General features: G+C 35.9%; 1 protein-coding gene across 3 annotated transcripts; it reads left to right on the top strand.

The window, feature by feature from the left end:
- Nucleotides 1–1,433: 1,433 nt before the first annotated feature.
- On the top strand, nucleotides 1,434–15,689 carry LOC128242356 (chromodomain Y-like protein 2). Of its 3 annotated transcripts, none has more exons than XM_052959477.1 (8): nucleotides 1,434–1,481; nucleotides 5,173–6,541; nucleotides 7,130–7,281; nucleotides 7,607–7,813; nucleotides 8,160–8,323; nucleotides 14,117–14,327; nucleotides 14,679–14,822; nucleotides 15,136–15,689. In XM_052959477.1, exons 1-8 carry the CDS (start codon nucleotides 1,452–1,454, stop codon nucleotides 15,295–15,297), a joined length of 2,439 nt encoding a protein of 812 aa, XP_052815437.1. In that variant the 5' UTR covers nucleotides 1,434–1,451; the 3' UTR covers nucleotides 15,298–15,689. The 3 variants fall into 3 exon arrangements, with proteins under 3 accessions (XP_052815437.1, XP_052815436.1, XP_052815438.1); XM_052959476.1 differs by having other exon boundaries at nucleotides 7,082–7,281; nucleotides 15,136–15,688; XM_052959478.1 differs by having other exon boundaries at nucleotides 1,462–1,551; nucleotides 7,082–7,281; nucleotides 15,136–15,688.
- Nucleotides 15,690–21,593: the final 5,904 nt, after the last annotated feature.

The following is a 21,593-nucleotide window of genomic DNA, read 5'->3' on the forward strand; positions in this document are numbered from 1 at the left end:
TGAGGTAGGGACACAGGTCTTGCACGCGACACGTTGTCTTGGTATGTGGAACACATGTGGCAAGTTATTTTAAAATCTGTCCATACAAGGGAAAGTTACAGAGCTGGACAGACGGACGGACGGTGCGATTTTAATATGCCCACCTTCGGTGGCATAAAAAATCAACCTTATGAATAATGTATCAAGAATATCGATGTCCCAACAGGGTAGGTCACTGCGTAGGATCAATATACTAATAGTAGCTAACCCAATATGGCAGTGAAAAGTTGACAGAAGCCGATCAGCTTCAGTTTATCATGGAAAACTTAAGTTATAAATAAAAGGTATTAACCACTATATCATTTATGTGTCCCTTTTATGTTTTCTTTTAACAATTCAGTGTTGTTGTAATATAATAGTCTAATATTATATTTTACACTGGTATAAATAAATCGACTTGTGGCGTTATAGGGAACACAATAAATATCCAAATGTTAAAAAACGTTCCCTTAACGCGCATTATTGTGGCTAGATTATTTGATGATCTAGATCATTACAAAGGCTTGCCTTGGTCACACTTGCGAAGTTTCATCTTGTTTTGGTGAGTATTTTTCTAAAAAAATGCCATTCAATGTTTATACACTTCAAGATCAATATGTAGCACACAGGGAATGATGTCAGAGGGTGCACGCTCATCTTAAGGTTTTGCAGTTATGTTGACCTACATTCAAGACATTTATAAATAGAAATCACGCTTTACATATGAATTTCATGTTTTGAAAACAATAAATAACTTTGCAGCTAAGTGTTTATTTAACATAGCATACTTATTAATTATAATTGTATGACCATGTATTTTCGCTTTTCAAGTGTTCGGTATTTGTGACCTCCATAGCATAAATTTAAGGGTGATTTACTGTCTATAAAATGAACGATTTTCGACATAAAATTGATGAGATCGTGAATCTGTACTTTGACAGATGTTGTCACATTAACCAAAGAGGTTTCATACACAATTTTAACTTACTACAACAAAAACTCTCCAAGATAATTGTGAAAAACCTCAAAAAGTGTTCGGAAATGTACCGTCAACCAGTAAGCATGTGTTAGACAACAAAAAGAAATAACGCCAATAATAATTTTAAGCACATATATATAAAACTCCCATATAACTATTCAGAACGTTTGGACTTTGACCACTTCATACAAATGGAAGTGGGTGGGGAAAGGTAAACAAACCACGGCAAAACCAAATAACGTCCATTTTAAAGTTTACACGGTCATCCCCGCAAGTAATTGCATTTTCGAAAATAAAGTTTAAGACTGATGTTTATTCTTTATAGTATGGGCAATGTTTATAAGGGTTTGTTCGAATAAAGTCAATCGAAAAACTACCTGACTGACAGAACTCTAGTGATGGGCGCAGCCATTTTCAAAAGCGCCGTTAACCGGAAGCCGGTTAGTTTCCTGTAATGGCGGGCGCAGAAGAACTTTTCTACGAGGTGAGAAAATCGAACTAACTATCAAGCCACTGCTATCAACACAGATACCACCTGTACCTTTTTTACGACAGTAAGAATGCAATGAAGTTCTGTTTTTACTGTTGTGCATCTGTGTCACCTTACTCTTAGTGTGAAAATGTCACTGTTTACATACAAGTTTTGACACTCACTGAGTGGAGTGTATGAGACTGTAGAGTGTAACGAGTCTCTTACATCTGTGCATTGTAACACTAAATTATCGAATCTGAGTCATTTTTGCCTGGTTAGAATTTAGGTCTGGTCAAATTCCTTATTCAGTCTAGTCCCAAATTCGGACTCAGGATAATCTTGATTTTAGATAAATCAATAAGAAATTTGGTTAACTTCTTAGGCTTTCTTACGGAACTGGGGCCTGGTCATTTCGACCTACAATTCCTTTGTTACTGGTCCGTGGAATTATATAGATTATAATATTCATTCTTAAACAAGATCAAATAAATGACTATTTAAACCAAAACCTTGGCTTTAGTTGATAAATATAAATTTGCGGACATTTTAGAATAAAATGGCATTCAAAAATCACTGCCCATTATTAGAAATTCACTTATACAAATAAGTTCACTTATACAAATAAGAATGTTGTTTAAAAAACACACAGAAAATTGCTCCGACGAAACACTGACATGGCCAAATCTACTCTTATCTAACATCATGAAATTTATGAGAGTAAACATAACAAAAACACTTGGACATGCCACTAATATTATTCCACGTTGTCGTCATTTTGCGAAAATATATTGCTGGATATAACCTCAACAATAGATTGCAGAAAAACATGTATATTTAATATAGATTCCTTTCATATCATTTATGTATACCATTAACTTGATGGATGGGTAAACAGAATGATTGTAGTGCAAATGGTGGTTTAGTTAGATCTGTTTTTATTTGATGTTGTGGTTCATCTTTATTACCAAAATTAAAAGCAGGGAGTTATTGGTTACGGGTAAAAATTAGCTCCAAAACATCAGAGCCTGCAAGATTACCAGTGTCTTGTCAAAGTTGGAGTCCCCCAAATTTGTGATCCTTGGGGTCCTGTTCATGTTGAACACTTACTCTTCAATTTCTTTGCTGTTAATTTTCTTTGTATGTATACATGTTTTATGTACACATTGAATATTATTTTACTTTCAAGTTTCAACTGACATGCAGTTGTTTATTTCTAGGAATAACATTGCAGGTATTTGGTGAATACCTGCAACTTTTATTTGTTTATACATGTAAATAACCACATAAATAATTCTTAGGCTATTCAATCTAACGACATGTACTCATGAACAGCAGGCTTTTATATGCATTTTTAGGCATCCTTTGGAAAGAAATCCTGCTTATTTTCAATGAACGTTCAGTTTGGATGCATTCAAAATGTAGAAATATAATTGATGTCACATGTCGAAATCCCTTAATTTTTTTCTGATGTACAAACCATTCTTCCCCATATATTTGCTTTTAGGTCTTTTGTTTGTACTATGTACACGTTAAATGCTATTTTACTTTCAACTGGCATGCAGTTGTTTATCTTGAGCCATTACATTTAAGGTAGGTGATGAATAAGTTTACTTTTATTTGTTTATAAATTAACCACATATATCATTCTGTTGCATACACATGTGTATATGTAAAGACCATACACAAATGATTATTTTGTGTATGTTAAGACTATATACCCTTGAATAGCAGGCCTTCTGCAATTTTAGATGTGCATTTGGAAAAAGAATCCAGCTTAAATTCCAAGAATGTTCAGCTGGATGCCTAGAAAATGTAGAAATATAATTTAACGTAACTGTCATATGTCAAAATCCCTGCATTTTTTTCTGACACACAAGTCTGGCATCAATGACACAATTTCCAACAAAGGACACTTAAAATAATTGACCGTACACTCACTTGAATGTTGCATATCATGTGAATTCAATATGCAACATTCAAGTAACATTCTGGCAATTTTGGAAAAAAGTTATTTCATTTCCAACTAGATGACTGATTTATCAACATTAATACACAGTGGTTCTATTTTACGATACTTGATATTGTTATAATTAGTGATGTGTGCTGGATTTTATACAATAAACAAGACTTAATAATCATTAAAATTATTGGATCAGTGTGCCGAAAGGAATAAATATGCCTCATGTGAGAAGAATTCATAATTTAAAAAGCTTTGCACATAAAAATGGAATTTTAAAGCCAGTTTTCTGTGAACATTTATTTTTCTTTTTGGCAGTAGATTTTGTTCATTGTTGTGATATTGGTAGAGCCAGAGGTGGGTCTCAAAAATGATATTTTTATCTTATTGCCTTTTGAGTTTTAATACTTTAAATGATAAATTTATATCTGAAATAAACAAGTATTATAAATTACTCGTTCAACTTTCACTCAGGATGTTCTCTGGAAATTTTGTTGCATTGTATTGTAGCAGTGTTGAGAGTTAGCCCTGCTGAACTATATAATTTTGGGGAATTTCAACAGACCGTCAGTAATGAGTGTAGACTTATCGCATGACGAAACTGACAAACTTGAAATGCCAGGCTTAAACACTGAAACAAAAACCTGAGATATGTGGGCTAGAAGTAATGAGTATGATTCACAGTCCACAACAGGCACATCTATGTATGCAAAGGCAGCATGATGATATCAAACGTGTCTTTCAAACAGTTTTGAAAATCAACTTTGAATGTTCTACCGTAGTTTAGATATATGGAGAGAAATGTTGTCAATGCTTATTTGAAATGCTAATGCACTTTGTATAACAGGAATGGCTTGCTTGGTTTATTGCAAACAGTAGGATGTAAGGGAGTACATTGTTATATTTCATATGTATTTGTGATAAATGCCAGCTAAGGACAAAATTTCTCTTTTTATTGTCTGATTCACAGAAAATCTTTCATACAACAATTGACACAATGAACTTTCCACAATTATTCAATAAAACATACACAAAAACAACAGTAGGCCAAAGTTGACCAGGCCCTTATGGTGAAGTTGGCCAACTTGATTCAACACTAAATCCTTAATTTATAATTATTCAAGGCATTCGTTTTTTATTTGACCTGAACATGTCACCTTGGCATTGTTCATTATTTTCTGTTTGTTCTGCACAGTCTACAGATGGTATAGTGTTTTGTGTTCACCAAATGGTCAAGGCTGTTAGAAGTGCTTTTTTGCTGATATAACTCATTTAAGGGGTTTCAGACTTGATTCCATGCCTCTTCACTTAAAATTGCTATTCGTGAAGAACCAGAGATACCAGTGTATTTTTACCAACTTTTGGGCTGAAAAATCAACCGCACACCCAATGTTAAACATATATTTTTTCGAAGCAGAATGACCTCACAATTCACTAGAAGTGAAAAAAACACCGAAGGCCCAAACCTGGGTTACATTCTGTCTGTGCACTATGCCCCACAAGTTCACTTCCTAACATGACTAGGGCTGAGACCCATGGATAGTACAATTGCAAAGTAAAATGTGCATACATGAAAAAAAAGTCCAAATTTTGCACGCAATGATTTCACTGTTTCAACCAAAACACCTTTTTGCCTGCTAAACTACCCAGTCACATTCAGACTTCTGTTTTGAATATCACTGACCCACAGACCCACTAAACCAGTCTTGTCACCGTTGATCAACAATAAAGTATTATCTTTTTCAGGTAGAGAGGTTCTTAGATCTGAGGACTAATGCTGACACCGGAAGTGTGGAGTACCTAGTGAGATGGCGAGGCTTCAGTGAGGAGTGGGATACCTGGGAGCCGGCAAGGAACCTGGGCAACTGCACACGGAAGATAAAGGCCTTGGAGAAGGACAGGAGACAGAAGGCAATGGCCACACAGAAGTTGGCAAAGAAGCTGGTCAAGCAAAGTAAGGGTCAGGCGCAGAAAGATAAATCTTCCTCTGGGTTAATGAAAACGACAAAGTCTAAAGGTTCAAAAAGTGATAAGAAAGTTAAAAAATTAAGTGTTAAAGATGGTAGTTTGACGAAGAAGAAAGTTACTAAGAATAAACCACCAGTTGGTGATTCAATGAGTTTGGATGATGTGTTCATAGCAGTGATAGGTTCAACAAGCACCAAACTTAAGACTCCGGACAAATCACAGCCCAGTAATGTGTGTAAAAACCGTAAAAGGTCTTCTAATACTTCACCCGTCAGAAGTGCAGCTAAGAAAACTAAAGTTGACTATGTTTTGAATGAAGAAGTAAGTCAGAATTCTAATAAGAATAAAACTGGCAAAAGTGCAAAGATGGTGTCATTTCATTCACCAATAATCACTGATCTGACACAAAAGTCAAATGCCACTAATGAGAAGTCTCCTGTTGTTAAACAGAAATTGAAAATAACAAAACCAATAAACATGCAAAAAGGCAAAAAGGTTACAGACAAACATGCAGAAAATGCTGAACAGCCAAAAAAGATTAGCACATCAACAGAAAGCAAATGGTCCCCTAACCAACCAAAGAAATGGACTCAAGTAGATGTTGAGGTGTCGTTTTCAAGTGATGATGATGATGTAAACCTTGCTGAACTTGCTAAACAAAACCATTCAGGAAGTGTTCATAAGCAAAATTATAAACAAAAACATAACAAAACGGGTTTATCATCTAAAACAGGCAGCAAAGAGAAACTTGAGCTCAATAGTTCATCCATAGTTAGCAAACATATTTCAGGGAGGAAGAATAAGCGCAAACCCAAGCGATTATTTTCAAGAACAAAAGGATGTCGTGGGAACAGGCATGGACGCAAAAGCAGGAAATCTAAGAACGACTCTGAAAGTGAAGTCTTAAACTCTCTCCCAGGTCAATCAGAATCTGGAATCTCTGGAGGTTTAGATACTGAGTCTGTTGTGAATGCATGGTCTAAGTCTAAGAGCAGTGTGGACAAAAAGAAAACTGGCAAAGGTGAAAAGGTGCAATTAAAAAAGTCAATGTCAGTGGCAGTAGTTCAAAAGAAGAAAGCTGTTTCAAAGGAAAAGACAATCAGGCTGCTGGACAGTCTTCAAAATCAAGCATCACCCGAGAAGTCAGGTAAAACATTTTTGTCATTTTTGTAAAATATACAATTAATATAGTATAATGTTTATCGAACTGTAGTACTAGTATTATAGGTAGTATATTGTTCTCTTTTTTTCTTTACCTTAACTGAAACAACTCTATTTCAAATGCATGTTTTTTGTTTATGATTTTAACAGTGCTTGTACATATTTAGTAAACAAGTCACTGTACCTCTAATGAAAAGTCCCCTAATACCGTTATTTTTTCAAGTTGATTGCCATATTGCCCGTATTTATATTATTGCATGCCTGTTGTAACATTATGTTGCCGTGACAAAATAAGTTGTAAATGTGTGGTAAAATGGTCGACCCAAGCTTAATACTGCTACATGTACATCTTTTATTCATTCATGATTGTATCCTTAAGTTAATGCAAGTACAGCAATACATTTTCATCATTACTTGCATTCACCCCGCTGAATAACTGTTACTATGAGACAAGTTACGTGTATTCTAATTAGGATTGCAAAATATATATGGTACCTAGTTTATATTAATAAGTTACCGTTTTCAGAGAAGTTCTTTGTTAGGCCTAAATCTCCAACCTTGGTATATACAACAGTGAAGAACGGGAAGGAGTCCAGCCTTCCTCCCACAGTCTCTAAGCCCCTCCTGGCCCAGCCCCAGTGGTTGTTGCCGGGGGATAATGGTGCCATGCCAACCACTGATCTCCAGGCCAGCTTGCCAATTAGCCCAGCATCAATGTCATATAAGGTACATGTTACTTGAGTACTTGAATTAATAAAAAAAAGAAGATAATACTTTCGTCTTTCTAAGGGCTATTCCAGAAATACATATTAACCAGGGGGGGGGAGAGGCAATTATTTGAATAGTATATGAGGTGGGCGTCTTTTTTGCTAATTTGGATCCTGAAAGGGTAAATTTGCTCCTGAAGGGGGATGGTACATTTTAAAAGCCGCCGCCCCCCCCCCCCCCCCCCCCCCTGCCGGGGATTATATATTAAAATGGTCATAGCCCTAAGTGGGAATAATGAGTGGGAAACACCCTGCTGACTTCCTTGCATTCTCCCATTCACCAGGTGTTGTTGGAGAACCTGCCCCACCAGCTTCACCCGCGACGGGGTAAGCCCAGCGAGGAAGATGCTGAGGATGTGGAACGGCGGGTGAGCGTGCGGGCCAGCGAGTGTGTCTTCAAGTACAAGGAGATTCTCATCAAGAAGTGTGCCAAGTACTCCCAGATCTGGCTACACACTCACACTAAAATGAAAAATGCTCTCAGTCCTCTGGTAACACTCGCATTTAATAGTAAATGCTCTCATAGTAACAAAATATTACTGACGCTTACATTTATTTTATGTTAGTGTATTCAACACTTACACAAGTGAAAAGTTTATGGTACATAAATAACACTGAACAATGATTTTCGGTAAGAGCTGAACATGACTGGACGTCTGATGAATTTTACTATTTTTTACTCTAGCGTCTTGGCCACTGTGTTTTCAATGGATTTCCCTGTAGTAAATTATTGACTAGTTGAGAGATTCAATCTGAAGAAAACTTTTTTGCAGACTGGTTTTCATTTTGTTTAATAGAATCATTTTGGAACTTGAAATGTATACATGCCATTGGCAGGTTATGCAAGAGATAACCTCAGCCCTGAGTGCTGCAAAGTATGATGACAGCACAGTGGTGATGCTGAGTGGCCTGGGAAATGTGTTCTGTTCTGGGGTGGACCTGCACTACCTCACTACTGGCGATAGGAAACTTGCAGCCAAGAAGATGGCTGATGCTCTCAGGTAGGTGACTGAGAATGGATAGCCTAAGCTCTATTATGGTGTTATTCGTTGATTTGAACTGGCAAGAAGAACGGTTTGTAGAAATTTCAAATACTGAAACACAATAGAAAAGAGTTATTACAAACATTTATTTAAAGAGTACCGTAATAAGTTCTGGATGATGTATGGTAAGCCAGTACAGTCTGCACGAAAATCATTATCGCATTGCAGGACACGAGGTCCTACAATACAGTCTACATTGCAGGACTGGACCAGTTTTTGCAGGTCGCAAAACATTTTAAACATTTTAGTGAAAGACTGCAGGTCTTTCCACAGGGTCTTAAACCCGAGAGTCAATGACTCTGAAGCCCTGATTTTCATGAGTCAACATCATATCTTTAAGAGTCATTGTCCGTTTTATTTCTAAATTCCTAGTCGCTCTTCATAAATAATAATTCTAATCTGTCATAAGATGGCATTACAAGGTACATGATTATCTATGCTTTGGTTATTGGCTTCCGAAACATGAATAAAATTCAATTTCCTATGTTATATCAAGATCAGCTGTATAAATCCACTTTTAATTATAGAAAAAAATCAAGGAATAAACAAATTGATCAATATAACTTACTGGTAATATAAAACTTTGTTGTCTTATATCCTTCTCAGTCTCTGAAGTGGTTAAACAATTCCAAGAGTCAAATTTGGAGAAATATGTTTTGACTCTTATGAACGTATTATTTATTTTAAGCATGTTCAGTGAAACAGGAATTATGCATACATGTACTATTCATTATGTAACCCCATGCATCCTTGTCATAATACTATAAGCACCAGCGAATGTTTAGTTGCAACAGCATTTTTCTAACTTGTTCTTTCAGTTTCATATCAAGTTGTTGTTTTTAGCTCACCTGTCACGTAGTGACAAGGTGAGCTTTTGTGATCACTCTTCGTCCGTCGTCCGTCCGTCCGTCCGTTCACAATTGCTTGTGAACACAATAGAGGTCACAATTTTGACCTAATCTTTATGAAACTTGGTCAGACTGATCATCTCTATAAAATCTAGGTCAAGTTCGATATTGGGTCATCCGCGGTCAAAAACTAGGTCACTAGGTCAATTAGTAGAAAAACCTTGTGAACACAATAGAGGTCACAATTTTAGCCTAATCTCAATGCAACTTGGTCAGAATAATCATCTCTATAAAATCTAGGTCAAGTTCGATATTGGGTCATCCGCGGTCAATAACTAGGTCACTAGGTCAATTATTAGAAAAACCTTGTGAACAAAACAGAGGTCACAATTTTGACCTAATCTTTATGAAACTTGGTCAGACTGATCATCTCTATGAAATCTAGGTCAAGTTCGATATTGGGTCATCTGGGGTCAAAAACTAGGTCAGTAGGTCAATTAGTAGAAATACCTTGTGAACACATTAGAGGTCACAATTTTAGCCTAATCTCAATGCAACTTGGTCAGAATGATCATCTCTATAAAATCTAGGTCAAGTTCGATATTGGGTCATCCGCGGTCAATAACTAGGTCACTAGGTCAATTAGTAGAAAAACCTTGTGAACACAATAGAGGTCACAATTTTAGCCTAATCTCAATGCAAATTGGTCAGAATGATCATCGCTGTAAAATGTAGGTCAAGTTTGATATTGGGTCATTCACGGTCAATAACTAGGTCACTAGGTCAATTAGTACAAAAACCTTGTGAACACAATAGAGGTCACAATTTTAGCCTAATCTCAATGCAACTTGGTCAGAATGATCATCTCTATAAAATCTAGGTCAAGTTCGATATTGGGTCATACGCAGTCAATAACTAGGTCACTAGGTCAATTATTAGAAAAACCTTGTGAACAAAATAGAGGTCACAATTTTAGCCTTATCTTAATGAAACTTGGTCAGAATGATCATCTTAACATAAGCTAGGTCAAGTTCCATATTGGGTCAACCCAGGTCAAAAACTAGGTCACTAGGTAAATTAGTAGAAAAACCTTGTGAACACAATAGAGGTCACAATTTTAGCCTAATCTCAATGCAACTTGGTCAGAATAATCATCTCTATAAAATGTAGGTCAAGTTCGATATTGGGTCATCCGCAGTCAATAACTAGGTCACCAGGTCAATTATTAGAAAAACCCTGTGAACACAACAGAGGTCACAATTTTGACCTTATCTTTATGAAACTTGGTCAGACTGATCATCTCTATGAAATCTAGGTCAAGTTCGATATTGGGTCATCTGGGGTCAAAAACTAGGTCAGTAGGTCAATTAGTAGAAATACCTTGTGAACACATTAGAGGTCACAATTTTAGCCTAATCTCAATGCAACTTGGTCAGAATGATCATCTCTATAAAATCTAGGTCAAGTTCGATATTGGGTCATCCGCGGTCAATAACTAGGTCACTAGGTCAATTAGTAGAAAAACCTTGTGAACACAATAGAGGTCACAATTTTAGCCTAATCTCAATGCAACTTGGTCAGAATGATCATCGCTATAAAATGTAGGTCAAGTTTGATATTGGGTCATTCACGGTCAATAACTAGGTCACTAGGTCAATTAGTACAAAAACCTTGTGAACACAATAGAGGTCACAATTTTAGCCTAATCTCAATGCAACTTGGTCAGAATGATCATCTCTATAAAATCTAGGTCAAGTTCGATATTGGGTCATCTGCGGTCAATAACTAAGTCACTAGGTCAATTAGTACAAATACCTTGTGAACACAATAGAGGTCACAATTTTAGGCTAATCTTAATGCAACTTGGTCAGAATGATCATCTCTATAAAATCTGGGTCAAGTTCGATATTGGGTCATACGCAGTCAATAACTAGGTCACTAGGTCAATTATTAGAAAAACCTTGTGAACAAAATAGAGGTCACAATTTTAGCCTTATCTTAATGAAACTTGGTCAGAATGATCATCTTAACATAAGCTAGGTCAAGTTCCATATTGGGTCAACCCAGGTCAAAAACTAGGTCACTAGGTCAATTAGTAGAAAAACCTTGTGAACACAATAGAGGTCACAATATTAGGCTTAACTCAATTCAACTTGGTCAGAATGATCATCTCTAGAAAAATCTAGGTCAAGTTCGATATTGGGTCATTCGCGGTCAATAACTAGGTCACTAGGTCAATTAGTATAAAAACCTTGTGAACACAATAGAGGTCACAATTTTAGCCTAATGTTAATGCAACTTGGTCAGAATGATCATCTCTATAAAATCTGGGTCATGTTCGATAATGGGTCATCCGCAGTCAATAACTAGGTCACTAGGTCAGATATTAGAAAAACCTTATGAACACAATAGAGGTCACAATTTTAGCCTAATCTTTATGAAACTTGGTCAGACTGATCATCTTTATAAAATCTAGGTCAAGTTCCACATTGGGTCATCCGCGGTCAATAACTAGGTCACTAGGTCAGATAGTAAAAAAACCTTGTGAACCCAATAGAGGTCACAATTTTAGCCTAATCTTAATGAAACTTGGTCAGAATGATCATCTTAACATAAGCTAGGTCAAGTTCCATATTGGGTCAACCCAGGTCAAAAACTAGGTCACTAGGTAAATTAGTAGAAAAACCTTGTGAACACAATAGAGGTCACAATTTTTGGCTTATCTCAATTCAACTTGGTCAGAATGATCATCTCTAGAACAATATAGGTCAAGTTCGATATTGGGTCATTCGCGGTCAATAACTAGGTCACTAGGTCAATTAGTAGAAAAACCTTGTGAACACAACAGAGGTCACAACTTAAGCCTAATCTTAATGTTACTTGGTCAGAATGATCATCTCTATAAAATCTAGGTCAAGTTCGATATTGGGTCAATTACCGTCAATAACTAGGTCACTAGGTCAATTAGTAGAAAAACCTTGTGAACACAATAGAGGTCACAATTTTAGCCTAATGTTAATGCAACTTGGTCAGAATGATCATCTCTATAAAATCTGGGTCATGTTCGATATTGGGTCATCCGCGGTCAATAACTAGGTCACTAGGTCAGATATTAGAAAAACCTTATGAACACAATAGAGGTCACAATTTTAGCCTAATCTTAATGCAACTTGGTCAGAATGATCATTTCTATAACATCTAGGTCAAGTTCGACATTGGTCCATCCGCGGTCAATAACTAGGTCACTAGGTCAATTAGTAAAAAAACCTTGTGAACACAATAGAGATCACAATTTTAGCCTAATCTTAATGAAACTTGGACAGAATGATCATCTTAACATATGCTAGGTCAGGTTCGATATTGGGTCAACCCGGGTCAAAAACTAGGTCACTAGGTCAATTAGTAGAAAAACCTTGTGAACACAATAGAGGTCACAATTTTAGCGTAATCTTAATGCAACTTGGTCAAAAGGATCCTCTTTATAAAATCTAGGTCAAGTTCGAGGTAGATGATTGCTGTCACTGTCATGATGTGCATCCTGCAGTGCCTGATGAGGGTGGAGATGCCCTTACAGATCCACTGGGGTCTGTGCCTGTGGTTGCTACTGCAGCTGGGCCATCTGGTTTGGGTGCAGATGAGCTTTCTAGCCCATCTGTGCAGGGTACTTTGAGAAAACAGATGGAGGTCAATACCCGCCTCTCTAAGCTCTAAGAGCCATCTGTGCCTTGTGATTTGCCTTATGAGTTGCCTTGTGATTTGCGTTATGAGTTGCCTTGTGATTTGCCTTATGAGTTGCCTTGTGATTTGCGTTATGAGTTGCCTTGTGATTTGCGTTATGAGTTGCCTTGTGATTCGCGTTATGAGTTGCCTTGTGATTTGCCTTAATAGGTCAGAATGTTCACTTTATTTAGCAAAGCTACAGGTGAGCGATACAGGGCCATCATGGCCCTCTTGTTTCTGGAAGTAAACAAAAATCATTCCACATTCCCTTAGGTAAATATTGCAACATCGTTTTTCTGTTTGATAGATGACATAACAATAAAACTGTTTTGTTATAAAACTTTACTCTACACTGACAATGATAAATGCATTTCCTATTTCACTCTAATTAAAATTGACAGGAAGTAAGCGTGCACCTGTTTCCCACGTTTTTTTTACCATGTGCTACGAAGAATGTTTATCTTTTTCTGTTACACATTAAACATTGTTGTATTTATAACCATCGTACTGAGCGAAAAAGTCGAAGGTGTCCGTTAATTTGCATAATGGGCGGAGTTATCACGTCATTGAGTTTGAGTTGGTAGCCGGTCAGATTTCAGATCCATAATCACTTGTCAGTTTGGGTGTTAATTGCTTTCGACTTTTCATGCAATCATGCAAATCATGCATTTCCGCTTCTTTCAAATGATACCAACTCTTATGCTTTTATTCAATTCAATTCTCTTGCACTGAATTTTTCTCGGGTCAAAACTGACACTTAATACAAATTAATGATGGGTCAATTTCGGGTCATTTACAATTTCTGTGTGTCAAAACCTGGGAGCTCGGGTCAGTTGAAAGCCTTCATTATTCTGTTAGTTTGATCAAGTAATCATAGGTTAGTTAATGAAATTAAAAACTTTAGACACATACTTTTTAAAAAACAATTAAAGATTTCCCCCCAAAATTATGCCGGACATGCGGGCTTACCATATACCGGTACATGCGATTGCCAGACCTCTCCATTTATTATCGGCGGGAGCCAAGGTCTGACAAACTTTCTTACAGACTGCCAGTATTTTGCTTAAATCTTGTGTATTTGAGTTTTTTTAACTGTTCACAGATAAGTTGGAAATATACATAGCCTTAACTGAAAACGACAGTCTATATGGGTAGTTCAGGTATGCTGTACCTCTTATTTCAGGGATCTAGTCAGGAGGGTGATCACATTCCCTAAGTTACTGGTGGCAGTTGTGACAGGCCCAGCAATCGGGCTGGGGGCTGCAATCCTCCCTCTGTGCGACATTGTGTACGCTAGTGACAAAGCTTCCTTCTACATGCCATACGCCCTGCTGTCTCAGACCCCCGAGGGATGTGCCTCATACACGCTCCCTGACACAGTCGGCACCGCCATGGTAAAGAACATGTATTATTTAGGGTTCTCAATGGCTCACTCTTGCTAATCTATGGGCTCAGACTTATTTGTTTAGACAAGCATCTGTTTTTGTCTAAATGACTTAGCAAAAAGCTGGACTTATACATCTGTGGCACCCTTGTACTAGCTGGGCTCTTTTAATTAGTCTAAGTTGGGAATGTTACAATAGAAATAGATATAAATTATATGTACTGGGGAAGTTCAAAATATTTTCAATGCCTTTTATGGTAGTTAAAGGTAAATGTAGTGAATTTGGGTAGTTAATCTAAATGATAATTTCAAAGTTAAAATGTGAACTATTTTCTGTCTAAACTAAACTATCTTTTTCCAGGCGAATGAGTTGCTAATAGGGGGACGTAAGATCACAGCTATCGAGGCTTGCCAGCTTGGTCTCGTGTCTCAGGTTTACTGGCCAACCAGCATGATGCAAGAGGTTATTCCCCGTGTACAGCAGATGGCCCAACTCTCAGGAAAGGTATGTTTAACTTGTGGCTGTATAGAACATTACATAACGGCAATCCAGGCTTACAGGCTTGGTCTTGTGTCTCAGGCTGATCAGCATCCAGGTGTGCTGAATTACTCGATACATGTCTAAAATTGCTCGCTTAACAACAACCTATTAGGGTTAAATCATGGGTTGTTAATCGCGTTTAACAGGTGGTCACATAATTAAGTTTGGTCAATGTCTAAAAACTCTCAAGAGGAATTCAGAACAGTCATACAAGGCAGGTAGTTACTTATAAAAAGTCATCTGAAATATAGGTATTACTGTACATGTATTTTTTCAGGTTCTAGAAACCACAAAACTGCTGATGCGTTCCCGCCAGAGGGCGAAAATTGATCTCACGAATGAGCAGGAGTGCAATATTCTCACAGAAAGATGGGCGTCCACCGAATGTCAGAAGGCTATAGAAAACTTTATTTCAAACGAGAAGAACTATGTTCTTTAATTATAGTTTTTTGATTGACTGTGGATATATATCCTGATGATATGTTAATGAATTTTAGCTTTATAGCTGTATTCTTATTTATTTAAAATATATATTTTAAGGAATGATAGTCTACAATAAGTTGAACATATATACTACAAGATAACTACTACTACAGACTATCTGAAAGATAACTTAAGAAGAATGATGTACATGTTGATTTATTTCATCATTTAAAGGAATTAAAGCTGCACTCTCACAGATTGAACATTTTGACAACTTTTTTATTTTTGTCTTTGAACGAGCCAATTTTTGCGAGAATCTATGGAAACCAGTTGTACTAGACTGGTGACAAAAAATTAGATCGCAGATTTTTATATTTCAGTTAAAAAAGAGATGTTTTTGTGCATTTTTACTAAACCGTTAGTAATGGTTAAAGCCATAACACATTAATTTTCGAACAGAAATATGAAAATCTACGATCTAAAATTTTGTCAATAGTCTTTTATCACTGATTTGCAAATATTTATGCAAAAATTTGCTCATTCCACGACAAAAAATAAAGAAGTTGTAAAAACGGTAAATCAATTAAAGAAGATCAGGTGGGTGAATATATTTTATTTGTGACTGGTAAACCTTTCTATTGGTTTTAGCAGTATTGAATGTTTATATCAGGGTGGCTCAGAGTCATTTTAATTAAAGAAGATCAGGTGAATACATTTTATTTTGTGACTAGTAAACCTTTCCATTCATTTTAGCAGTATTGAATGTTTATATCAGGGTGGCTCAGAGTCAATTCAATTTTAAGAAGTAAAGTTCAGGTGAATATGTTTTGTTTATAAACTGTCAGCGCAACAATGAAATGCCTTAGCTTTTATAAAGTCAGGTGGAAATACTTCATGTTGTTCCAATTTTCAAACAATTCCATTTTTATCCAATTGTTCATATACGTTGTGTTCACATGTACCTACTTAGTCTTAACGTTTGTAGGGGTGGTGCTAGTGCAACATTGTTGTTTAGCCTTAAGGAATTTTGTTAAAGAGAAAAAATACCACAAAATCAGACTTTTTGGGAATGTTTCACAAGTCCATGGTTAAATCTTGGAACTGTCTGTATGAAAAACAAAGCAATGTTTAAACCTTTCAACAGTTAAACCTGTGTTTGTGTGATTTGTATTGGGTCTAAAATATTATGAAAATGATGGTGGTAATAACATTGCCATATAGCTTGGAAGCATAATACAATGTTAAGTTAAAGTAAGAATTGAGCGAACATTATTTTCTAGGGACTTGTTACCAAGTAAATGTAAATGTGTTTTTCCGTTTACATGCTTTAAAGCTGCACTCTCACAGATTGAAAGTTTTGACAACTTTTTTTATTTTTTGTCTTGGAACGAGCCAATTTTTGCGAAAATCCATGGAATCAGTTATATAAGACTGCTGACAAAAAATTAGATTACAGATTTTTAACCAAGTTTTCTCAAAGTGAAACCTGGTTATTAGAATCGCGAACGTCATTGTTCGGGCGGGCGGGCGGGTGGCCGGGCGGCGTCAAACTCACCTATGAAACTAAATAACTTTAGTAAGGGTTGACATATCTTGACCAAACTTGGTCTATAGAAAGAGTTTATGGGTCCTTTCATGGGATTGCTTTTGGGGTCCCTAGGGTCAAGGTCAAGGTCACTGAGTAACTTTAGTTAGGGATGACATATCTTGACTAAACTTGGTCTATAGGAAGAGTTTATGGAGACCTTTCATGGGATTGCGTTTGGGGTCCCTAGGTTCAAGGTCAAGGTCACTATTACTAAAAAAAGAAAAACGGTTGAAACTGAATAACTTTAGTTAGGGTTGACATATCTTGACCAAACTTGGTCAATAGGAAGAGTTTATGGATACCTTTCATGGGATTGCGTTTGGGGTCCCTAGGTTCAAGGTCAAGGTCACTATTACTAAAAAAAGAAAAACGGTTGAAACTGAATAACTTTAGTTAGGGTTGACATATCTTGACCAAACTTGGTCAATAGGGAGAGTTTATGGATACCTTTCATGGGATTGCGATTGGGGTCCCTAGATTCAAGGTCAAGGTCACTATTACTAAAAATAGAAAAACGGTTGAAACTGAATAATTTAAGTTAGGGTTGACATATCCTGACACAACTTGGTATAAAGGAAGAGTTTATGGATATCTTTCAATGGATTGCATTTGGGGTCCCTAGGGTCAAGGTCACTGTTACTAAAATTAGAAAAACAGACACAGGCTGAAATTCTTCTGTCAATCATTAAAAACCTGGTTTCATTGCATTGCGGCGTTTCTGGTTATATTTAAGTTAAAAAATTGACGTTTTATACATTTTTATGCCCCCGAAGATAGGCAAATTAAAATCGTACCGTCCGTCCGTTCGTCCGTCCGGCTCTGTTACTTTCCCTTGTATGGACAGATTTTAAAATAACTTGCCACATGTGTTCAACATACCAAGACCACGTGTGGCGTGCAAGACTCGTGTCCCTACCTCAAAGGTCAAGGTCACACTTAATGTTTATTCACAATGGAGTGCTGCCTATAAGGACATATAGTATAGGTTGTCGTGGCCGGGCTGTAACTTTCTCTTGTTAGGACAGATTTTAAAATAACTTGCCACATGTGTACCACATACCAAGACGAAGTGTCGCATGCAAGACCCGTGTCCTTACCTCAAATGTCAAGGTCACACATAGTGTTTATTCACAATGGAGTGCTGCATATAAGGATATAGAGTATAGGTTGTCTTGTCCGGGCTGTAACTTTCCCTTTTATGGACAGATTTTAAAACAACTTGCCACATGTGTTCCACATACCAAGATGACATGTCACGTGCAGGACCCGTGTCCCTACCTATAAGGTCAAGGTCACACTTAGTGTTAATTCACAATGGAGTGCTGCATGTAAGGACATAGAGTATAGGTTGTCGTGTCAGGGCTGTTACTTTCCCTTGTATGGACAGATTTTAAAATCACTTGCTACATGTGTTCCACATACGAAGACGACGTGTCGTGTGCAAGACCCATGTCCCTACCTCTAAGGTGAAAGATACAAGTGTTTATTCACAAGGGAATTCTAAATATAAGGACATAACAGTGTAGGTTGTCAAGTATGGGTGGTATTTTTATATGTTCAGAGGCAATTTAAAATAACTTGCCATATGTATTTGACATGTAAAGTAAAGGCAAGATCAACTTTTCATGTACTGACCTTGTTCGTAGGTCAATGTCACATTCAGGGGCATTCGTCACATACTGTGACAGCTCTTGTTTTTAAACGGTTAGTAACGGTTGAAGCCATAAAACATTAATTTCGAACAGAAATATGAAAATCTGCGATCTGATCTTTCGTCAGCAACCTTATATCATTGGTTTACAGATACTTGCGTAAAAATGTGCTCTTTTCAAGACAAAAAATAAAAATGTTGTAAATACTGTATATCTGTGAGGGTGCAGCTTTAAAATGCATGTGAAATACACTTGATTCTTGTTATTATACTGACAAAGTTATTTTATGACTTTGAAACTGTCAATCCTTTTTTCAAATCTGTGTGTTACTTTATATCAGATCAATATCTCTCAAAAGTTCAGGGTTTTCATAAATTGTAAAGGTAATGGCTTATGTTGATGGCTTCATTATATAGATTATACCTTCTTGAATTTTTTAATTCATGGCTTAATGAATTACAAAGTTAATGGCTTTCTGAATTTTTAAGTTAATGCCCATGAATTCTATGCTTAGACTTGCTTAATTCACTAGTGAAAATATGAATATTTTAATAAGAAAATAAATGTAAATACATGTATATGTACAGTACATGCACACTACATGTAGGATCTTATTCGAGTATGTCGAAGTCTATGTGATATCTGTACTTTTTTGTAACTTTTGATAATATATCAGGAACATGTACTTTTATCTAGTTCATGATTAAGTTATTTAATAAATTCCAGTATTTTCCAATGGATTTAATTGTTAAAAGCGAATGCTTGTACCTTGTTGTGTATTTTTAGTTAGAAACAAGTTTTATCCCACTTCTGAGTAATAAATATTTATGTTTTATAATTTATTCTTAGTGTTCATGTGAAGGTTGTCATTTGCATGCTAGTAAATTTCCAAGATTAAATTGTATGACCTAATTTATGTTTTGTTTTGTTTTTGCTGTTAAATGACCATATGGTATTTTTTATTGAAATAGGATCAGCTTAACTTGAAAATGTGAAATAATGGTAAAGGGAGACCTTGTCTTATCCCTAAACACCTGTTTGTGTGTCGCTTGAGCTGGCAGCAAATAGAAATTACTATTGGTGGCACCATCTAATGTTTGTGTAGACAATAGCTTACAAATGAAACTTGTTGAAAGCCAAGTTTTATCGGGAGATAAATCAACCCAGTAACATTTATGTGCCTCTTACATTACCTTCTGTATGCATCTATAAGAGGCACCTATTTGCACGAATTTCCTGAAGTTTTGTTGGCACATTTTCCTTGAAGCATCCAATGCATGCTAGCAAACTAATAGACACCTTCATATGGTAGTTGGTGTAATTGATGAGCAAACGACAGTGATGTTTCGATGATCGATAATAATCAAAATTGATTGGTTGGGCCTGAAATCGACGACAATCGTTTGTACCAGTATTTGGTAATAATATAGCATCAATTCATCTGGCAAATTGTTTTTCTTTTTTCTCTTGTTATTAGTGTTCTGTTAATTTCCACCAATTTTCTTTTTTGAGTTCATTAATTTTATTCATTCTGCAAATTTCAGATGTCATCATTAACAATATGGCTGAAAGCAACTACAACACTAAATACTTTCAAACATACACATAACATCAACATTGTTAAGGATAACAAGTTATTGTACAAGAATAAAACTACAATTAAGTTAAAAACCGATTGTACTTTAATCAAACTGGAACTGATTGCCAACACTTGCAAAAGAATTAGTTCAATATTTTCACACTTTCATGATAAAACTTGGTGACAGTGTTCCTAGTTACAAAGTCAAGATGAAGTTTAATGTCTTCTGAAACAACAAAGTGGTCTTCTCCACTGCCTCATCCAAATATAGAGTAGAAGAGATGAAAGAGCTTCTGAAAACAGAAACCAGCCTATTAAATGATCCGGAAGAGCTCTTCCGGTTTTTGTAGCTCAGGTTTTCAAATCAAACCGGCTACTTGCAGAGTAATGCCTATTACCTTTATTTTAGTTTGTTTATTTGTTGTGGAGACAACACATCAGTATTTGCATCCAATGGTTAAAGATTGAGCCAGTGGTTAATGTAAAAAGTTGAGCCCAAATTTTATTGATAAGATAAAATTTATGTCCAATCATGAGTGATGTAATGTATGATATGTACATGTAAATCACAGTATACAAGTAATCTATCAAATGAATAAAACCAATAACAATGGTTGAAATGCAAATAAAGCTAATTTCTTATTTAATTTGTTCAAACACAAAAAAAACGAAAGCTCCATCGATAAATATTTGGTATGGTAATACCAGAGTTCTATCCCTTTAAAGTCTAAAATACATGCACAGTTTATTAAAATCAGAAAAAAATCAATTTACATTTGTAACTCGTAATGGGTTTGACAATGATGTGAGCTGAAACAGGTGACATCCAATTCCATGGAAATCTAACCACTACATTTGATTGAAATGAGCTTTTGAGGGCCAAAACACTTATATTTATGATGAAGCTTTAAAAAGGGCTATTACATGTTCCATTTATACTATGTATATTTTTTTACCCCCAGAATGTTGGGGAAACAATTGCCTGCGTCCTATCTTATGTATTAGGTTTTAGTTTTTATAGAAATATGGAAACATTCTGTTTGAGGCTTAGGGTCTTCCTAAAATATTGAATATATAATATTTACACCTCAATTTCCATTCCCAAAATGAGCAGCCTTATGACAATTGCAATTATTATCTAATGAACGAAACACCTTTGCAAATGATGGCATATAAATATACATGTAAATTGAAAATTGTTTATCTTGTTATTGTGTCATCAGGCCATGAATTTACTTGAATCAACATGTTAAAAAGTATTAAAATTTTGATTTGTTCGTGTTTCATTTTTACGTAAAAAATCACCTATAAAGTTGTTTAATTTTTCCTGCGTTGTCTTGACATCATATGACAAAATGTTTCTGGTTATTGTTGGGTTGTTCTATTTAAAAAATGGGTGAAGAAAGAATTACTAAAAGGTTTTCTTAAATGAAATGAAGTACTTTTAGAAATTCTGGAAATAAATAATAACTATTGGTGTAAATATAAGTAAT

This window comes from Mya arenaria, chromosome 8 (assembly GCF_026914265.1).
Source record: "Mya arenaria isolate MELC-2E11 chromosome 8, ASM2691426v1".
NCBI classification, from domain to species: domain Eukaryota; kingdom Metazoa; phylum Mollusca; class Bivalvia; order Myida; family Myidae; genus Mya; species Mya arenaria.

What these genes read in the sequence shown, in the direction of transcription:
- LOC128242356 (XM_052959476.1), top strand. Translation starts at nt 1,452, where the DNA reads ATGGCGGGCGCAGAAGAACTTTTCTACGAG. An exon ending in AGCATCACCCGAGAAGTCAG is followed by an intron (nt 6,542 to 7,081) that starts GTAAAACATTTT and finishes TACCGTTTTCAG; the next exon opens with AGAAGTTCTTTGTTAGGCCT. An exon ending in AAAATGCTCTCAGTCCTCTG is followed by an intron (nt 7,814 to 8,159) that starts GTAACACTCGCA and finishes TGCCATTGGCAG; the next exon opens with GTTATGCAAGAGATAACCTC.